We start from the raw sequence: 7,411 nt of genomic DNA on the forward strand, positions 1-7,411 counted from the left end.
TCCTAAATTATATCCAGGGATCAACAAATAAAGATGTTTCAGCCACCACTGGAATACTAATAGTGATGATATTGGAATTAATAAGCCTTAATTAGTGAGCATATGAATGCACTGGAACAACAGACTACTTAGCATGGTTATTAAAATGAAACTTAAGGTTTCCAAGTGAATCCTCCCTCATCTCCTATGTGCAAAGTTCACTTTACTTTTCAGCCCAGCCGCCCAGATATAATGTTTCTGCAAACCACAATTATTTCCAAGGTTGACATTTGTACTAAACTTGGCATATCACATTCACATTATATGCTTATTTGCTGATTTTCACATCGGAGGTGAAGGGGAAGGGGGGAGTTATTACGAGCCACAAGGCCACCAAGCAGGCGACCGCAGTTCGACTCGGGAAGGCGTACCATCACTAGCCATTTTTGTGGCGACAAAAACAGGTGTTTTTTTGAGGAGACCTCTGGACATTTCCGGACATTTGTCTGTGGCGACCAAACCCGACAATTTTTCATGGGAAGTCAGACCATCTCCATCCATGATTGAGGCGACTAAAACAGGTATTTTAAGCAGAACCATGATGTTTTCCTAACCAAAACCAAGTGGTTTTTGTAACTAAACCTAAGCAGACTGTAAGTACAGCACTGTGACAAGACAGAAATAGAAAACTGAACTAAAACAAACGTAAAGTAGCAACATAAAGAAACAAAAAATGCAGCAAAAGTGCCCTCCTGGATGCCCCTATGGTAGATAAAACTCAGTAAAGTGCCCAAGAGAACCCTCTACGGTGTACACATGAATGTATCACTACTTTCTACACACTGGTGCCCCACCACATACAGCCGGTGACCTTTTTATTTTATTTTTTGCCCCTGCCCCTCAAACACCCAGTCCGCCACTGCAATTGGTATTAGTGTCTGTCCTGATCTTCCAGCTGTGAGCTTATTCCAGCTGTTTATGTTTCCTAGACTGAAGGCTCATGCACCACTTCTCCCTGCTCCCTGTCTGTACTGGTTGGAGCCCAGTAACTCCACAGGATGCCCTCACATCTGTGGCCAGTCACGGACAATATCACTCGAGCCTCAAGACCAGCCCGGGTGAGGTGTCGGACAGCTGTGCTCTCCAGCTGTGATTTGTGTAACTCATTTACACCGACTGTCTGGCTGATTTGGGGTCACATTTGTCTGAGAAAGTTGTACCCTATGGGCTCATAAAGCTACCACGCAGATTTCTGTTCAGAGGCTGCTCAGCATGTTCAGAAGTTTTAATGTAACGAGGACAAAAGGGATAAACAACTAAAACTTGTACAGAGAAGTTTGGATTGTCAGGTGCAGAGAAGACGCACTCCCTCTAATGTTCTTGGGCTTTTTGTAGTCTGTTTGGAGGCATGAACGCACTCGGTCTTGTTGTCAAAGCATTTCCAACTAAAACACTGTCTTGGCATTTTTCTGTTTCCTTGTCTGCCACACTTTTTGCTCTGATGATTGTGATCAGAGATACAACTTCCAAACACCTGCAAAGCTTAAAATTATTATTTTATCAGGGATTCAAACATATCTGGATCTGAAGGTAGTTTCGTCCTTGTCAAAATTCTTAAGACAATGCATCAATTGATCTCTTGTGTTTTACAGTTGACTGAAGCACTGCACTAACATATTCTGTCCCACTTTCCCTTTCTATCGTACACTTCCATAGCCTGTGCCGACCTCGTTTCTTGTTTATTTATTGTTATCTTTATGTCTTTTAACTGCCTCGTCAGCTCTCCTCGTTTTATTCACTTATTTTCTTCACCGGGCAAGATTCTGTGCTTCAACAATGAAATAAAATGTAAGAGCTTCTCCATTTTCCTTGTGGGTTATCGGTGGTGATAACCAGGCTACGTCCTGCAAAGAGATGATTGGCAGCTGAGCCTCAGAATCAAGATGGGAAAAAATTATAGATTTTCAGTATTCCAGGCAAAGCCAGACAAAATAGTGCGCTGTGAGGTGAATTTACGTTCACGCTGCATTTATCCTGTCAAAATGTATTATTATTATACTCCTGTCTTGGTCTTAGCCTTTATGCGAATGTGACACATTGGATTCCAGTGGCAGCTAGTGGAGATGATGATGCTAACCAAGACTTACACAAAGTAAAGCTCTGTAGGGCGTAAGCCATGAGCTGTGAGTGTCACCAAACATCATCCAGCAGAATGGGTTAAAAGCACAGAAGCCTCCCCTCACACAAGTAATGTTAGCATAAAAATAAAAGTAGCACTAAGATACTGGAAGAAATTCCTGTTGTTTGGCTGCTGCACAGGTTAAGATTACAGCACCTCATCCTGGATAATATATTAATAATGCACACATGTATGAAAGTCCCACTGTTTGCTCAGAACATACAAGATACACCCTGCCCTCATCAGCTGGATCCTTGCTGACATTGGGCGACGGTGGGGTACACCCTGGATAAGTTGCCAGTTCATCACAGGACTGACATATAACTGACAAACAACCATTAACGCTAACAATCACACCTACGAACAATTTAGAGTAACCAATTAACCTAACATTTGCATTTCTTTGGATTGTGGGAGGAAGCCGGAATACCCGGCGAGAACCCATGCAGACACGGGGAGAACATGCAAACTCCGCACAGAAAGGCCCTGCCTGTTCTCGAACCCAGGTCCTTCTTGCTGTGGGGCTAAATTAATACTAATAACTTTTGATTTATGTTCATAACTGAAATTACATGAGTAGTTATTTTAACCCAAACCAAGATGTTTTCCTAAACCTACCAAACTGGGATGGTACAACAAAGGTCCAGTATATCTGTTGCTGGTACGCTACAACTGTCCTGTTGTTTTGGGAACAGGTTCATTTTGGGAGTCAGTTGCAATCAATCTATTCAGTCGTTCAGTAGGTATGAGGATGTGTTGACTCTAGATATGTGTTAAATGAGCTGTCTTGACTTTAATCTTTCTCCACCTGCCCCTGTGAAGAACCACCAACCATAGTAGTACTTTACATCATCTAAAATCTAGGCTTTGGAGCTAAATGTTGATTCTGCACTGTGAGCAAACTGGGAAGAATCCTTGAGGTAGTGAACATTTCCAACTCATTAACTCTGTGATTTATGCAGTTGAAGGCACAAAAACAACTTTTCATGTTAATCCACCTATAAGCTCTCAGTCTTTGTAAACTGAGACTAAATGCTGACAAAACTGAAATGATTTTCAAGGTCGAAGAGTACAGATGTATATCAGATTGTTACTTTACGTGAGAAGGTGATTGAGAGAGTCTCACCTTGCAAATACCTGTAAGATCTGTCATTGAAACATCACATTAAGTGTCTTACAAAATAGCTCAGCATCAAATGAAGTTTCTGTTATACAAAAACAAATGATGTTTTTCTTGTTTTGTCTTTCTGACTGTTATCAGCAGTTGATTAAAGTGCCATTTTATATATGCATGCAAATCCATGTTACATTCAGTTCACCATGTTGCACTGCAATTGGTCTCTGATTTGGCTTTTTGCACACATCACTGCAGCTTCTTTTAGATGAGACAATTGGTTTGTCTTTGGTACATATTGCTGCCTCCTTATTTGCGTCTAAAAATGGCAGAATACATTTTGTTATGATTAAAACAGATAAAAACGAGTTATTTATTTTATTTAAAATAAACAAGTAATTTGATCACATACAGATTTAGCTGGCAAGTGGCAATAACTGATTTGATACCCCTTTATTTGTACATCCCATGACTGTGGATGACGCACAGGCAGAGGTATTATTCCTTATTATTGACAATGTTGACGTCATACTTTAAGTTTCCAAATGCATATTTGTTGCGGCTTTCCCTGAAGACATAACTCTGGTCTTGATTTGTTTACTGGGTTTTAGGTTGAAGAATGCAAATTGAATTATGTGGTTGGTATAACTCAGTTAGGATGATGCACGGCTCAGACACGTGACACCTGCTTAGCATCAGCAGCTCCAGTCCTGCATCAACGACATATTGTCCCTAGAAAGCAAGCAAAGCGCAGCCACACTTTGGTACACGAGGGGTGAATGACGACAGGTTTTTGTGGATCCAACTGTACAATCTCTCAGCGGCAGGCTTTTTAACCCACGCATTGTCTTACAGCTCTGACATTCCCTTAATTCCTCACCCCTGTCATTTCTCCCCTGCACAACACACCGACACTCAGCCAAACTCAAGTCTTGACCTTTGTTCAACCTTGACTTTTCTGCCCCTCCTCACTCTTGTATTTTATCAGCAGAGTTGTCAGCTCTGACCTTCTAGGTTATTTAACAGTGCAACAGCCTGGGGAAAGTAAAAGTCATTGTGTCTCACTGCCTTTCTTTATGTAAGGAAGAATACTGGTGTAGAAAGAGCATGCATAAATAAAGCAAATGCATCTCCCAGTTTTTGACATACTCATATTAAATGACTTCAATATCTAAATTGGCAATAAAATAGTTTATTCTCTAAAGCGATGGCCGACAAAAGAAGTCAGTGTTCTGCCATCAGCAGCATTTCAGGCAGTAAAGAGTTCATACATACCAGGATCTGACTTGGAGAATGTGTCCACATCCAGTAGACTCCTGTGGAAACAGCAACAGTGCAGGTCAAAATGGATCCAAAGGGTCCAAATTGTTTTACAGTAGCACAGCCTTATGTATGAGATTGTTTATAATGATGGCCATTTTATCAAGATTTAAATTTATTATACATTTAATCTGTGTTAAAATGTCATCCCATTCATTTTCTGGACACAATTCTGTCATCAACATTCTCCTAAACAACTGAAGTAGATGGGGACTTGTTTTAAAATGTAAAAAAACACGCTTAAAAAAAAACCCAACATAAAATGGCTCCACGGTTTGTCTGGTGTAATCCAAGTCTCTGGAAGCCAGAGATCCCAAATTGATTTGAAAGACGTTATTTACGCCCTCAACGTGCAGTCGAGCTCATGCACCCACTTCAGATGGGGTGTGTGCTAATGCTTTGATCTTAGCAGCTACAGTGATTTCAGTAATTCATAAAAGGGTAAATAACATATTTTCAAATCAATCTGGGATCTCAGGATTCCAGAGACCAATCCGAGTTTGAGACTTGGATTAAGCCGGATCCTGTGCTGATTTGAAAAGACGTTATTCACATGACAAAACCTTTGTAGCTGCTAAGCTAAAAGTGTTAACACGCACCACGTCTGAAGAGAGTGCACAAGCTTGACCTTGGGTGTAAATAGCATCTTTTCAAATTGATTCGGTACCTCAGCTCTTCTGCAGAGTTTTATTACGCCATTTTATGATTTCCCTTTACATTTCAAAATAAGTCCCTATCTACTTCAGTTGTTTAGGAGAATGCTGCATTGCTGTTTTCCTATGAAGCTCCAGAAATATTTTGTGGACTACGAAACTTCATCTGAATTTCCATCGGCATGGGGGTGAGTATATAATGAGTGAATTTTCATTTTTGGGTGAACCTTTCCTTTAAGCCAAGCTGACCAGCTGCTGGCTGTGTTATTGTCATTACGCAACCATGGGCCTAAAAACACAATAATTTAAGGTAAAAAGAATGGAAAAATACCCTAAATTTACACTGAAGTTTTGTACAAAACCAAGCCCAGAAGAAAATGTGCTGCTCACAATCGTCTTTTTTGTTTTTATCAGAAATAACTCTATTTATCTATTCAGAGATTATGCTGAAATGTTTCTCCCAACCCTCCTCCCGTCCTTTGAAGAAAAATAGGAGAAAAAATAAATAAATAGATCTGAGAATATGTCAGAGAATACAGTAAACACAAGAAAAGCCAGACTTCTTTTGTTGTGTTCTGATGTTTGAAATGCTTCTTTTTCCTCAATCTATGGAGGGAAATGAAAACACAAAAAACTTCCCCATCCATCTCCCCCATCTGCGCTCAAGTACCCCCCCCCCCCCCCCCAGGTTTGGGGCTGTCTAACTCAGGTGTCTGGCCACTTCAAGTCTGGCTGATCTCAGGAGGGAGCAACAGCCATTCATTATTCAGGAGTGGATCGGAGAGACAGTCAGCACACCACCAGGCAGAGGCAGGCAGGCAAGCAGGCAGGCAGGCAGGCAGGCAGGCTGATGGTCGGCAAAACCCTGACTGAGTTGCACTGCTCCGTCAGTTAGTCAGCCAGTCGGTTACAGAGCAGCCGAGCATTCAGTTAGGGCAGGCTGACAGCAAACAGGTCAGGTACATGTGAATGACGTTTTGTTTCAGGGTTACAGAGTCAACGTTAAAGATGGATCCTGAGGATTATGACTGAATTCTACTGTAACTTGATACTTCACAGTGTCACAGAAAGCAATCCAGCTGCACCATCAACAATCAACCATGCATGTCTGTGAATATGAAATGTAATCATCGCCAGGATTTATGGAAATCAAGGTTTTTCACTGAAGGCTGCTGATTTACATAAGAGCAATAAAGGGCATCAGAAAGTTAAAGGTCATAGATAGATAGATAGATAGACAGATAGATAGATAGATAGATAGATAGATAGATAGATAGATAGATAGATAGATAGATAGATAGATAGATAACCTTTCTTTGAAGATCATTTTTGCCCGCTGATTTACTTAAATGCCTTACACTTAAAAATCTTAAATATCAGAAATATTCAGGTTTGGTCTTAGAGGTGGTGGAGAGGTGGAGGCACGCTGGGGAATAACCCTCAGCAGAAGGTACCAGTGATGGATCAGAAGAAGAAATCTAATTAACTTCTGTCACTTTGATGCTGCTGCATGTGAATTTGAATTTCACATCAGACAGATTCTGACATCACAGACTTTAAACTGCATCATATATGCATCTGTATGAGAGTTATTGGACCTTACCGGCACGACACGGTAACTTCTATCTTAGTTGCAGGGACTCTGGTGTTGAGAGGGTCGAATTCCCCTATTGATGCCATCATCTCGACTCACGATTCCAACGAGCATCCGCCAAGAAACTAGATCGGATCATTCACAACAGGCTCGTGATCGCAGTAAATCCATTGTCTTCCTCTTCTTCTTTTTCTTCTTGTGCGTTTTTTTTTCTTTGCGCTTCTGGAGCAGAGAGCAGCGGAGGAGGGAGAGACAGGAAAAGCACTGACAGAGGAGAGAAAGAGAAACAGAGGGAGGGAGAGAGGGAGTGAAAGTTGTGAGGCAGATTTAAAGTTCATTCATCCTTCATGCGCTCACGGTGCGCTCCATGTGTCCGTCCGGCGCCGAGGAGGAGGAGGAGAGCGCAGCCAACCGGAGGCACCGGCAACAGCACGGTAGTGTTCCCTCCCCCTCCCTCACTCTTCCAGTGTGTGTGTGTGTGTGTGTGTGTGTGTGTGTATGTGTGTGTCATTTATTCACCTGTTACCAAGGCTATTAACGCCGGTATTCATCTAATACAGTGGGTGACACTT

At 41.6% G+C, this 7,411-nt stretch overlaps 1 protein-coding gene across 2 annotated transcripts in view; it reads right to left on the bottom strand.

Annotated features, from left to right (window-relative positions):
- The window catches only part of LOC140999898 (copine-9-like), a 91,924-nt gene extending 84,996 nt beyond the window's left edge, over positions 1–6,928 (bottom strand). For both annotated transcript variants that reach the window (XM_073470464.1, XM_073470463.1), the window contains exons 1-2: positions 6,849–6,928; positions 4,548–4,588 (exon numbers count right to left, since the gene is read on the bottom strand). In XM_073470464.1, the coding sequence (XP_073326565.1) occupies positions 4,548–4,588; positions 6,849–6,928 (121 nt within the window). The remainder of the gene's footprint in view (positions 1–4,547; positions 4,589–6,848) is intronic.
- Positions 6,929–7,411: the final 483 nt, after the last annotated feature.

The sequence above is a fragment of the Pagrus major genome, chromosome 7 (assembly GCF_040436345.1).
Source record: "Pagrus major chromosome 7, Pma_NU_1.0".
Classification (NCBI taxonomy): domain Eukaryota; kingdom Metazoa; phylum Chordata; class Actinopteri; order Spariformes; family Sparidae; genus Pagrus; species Pagrus major.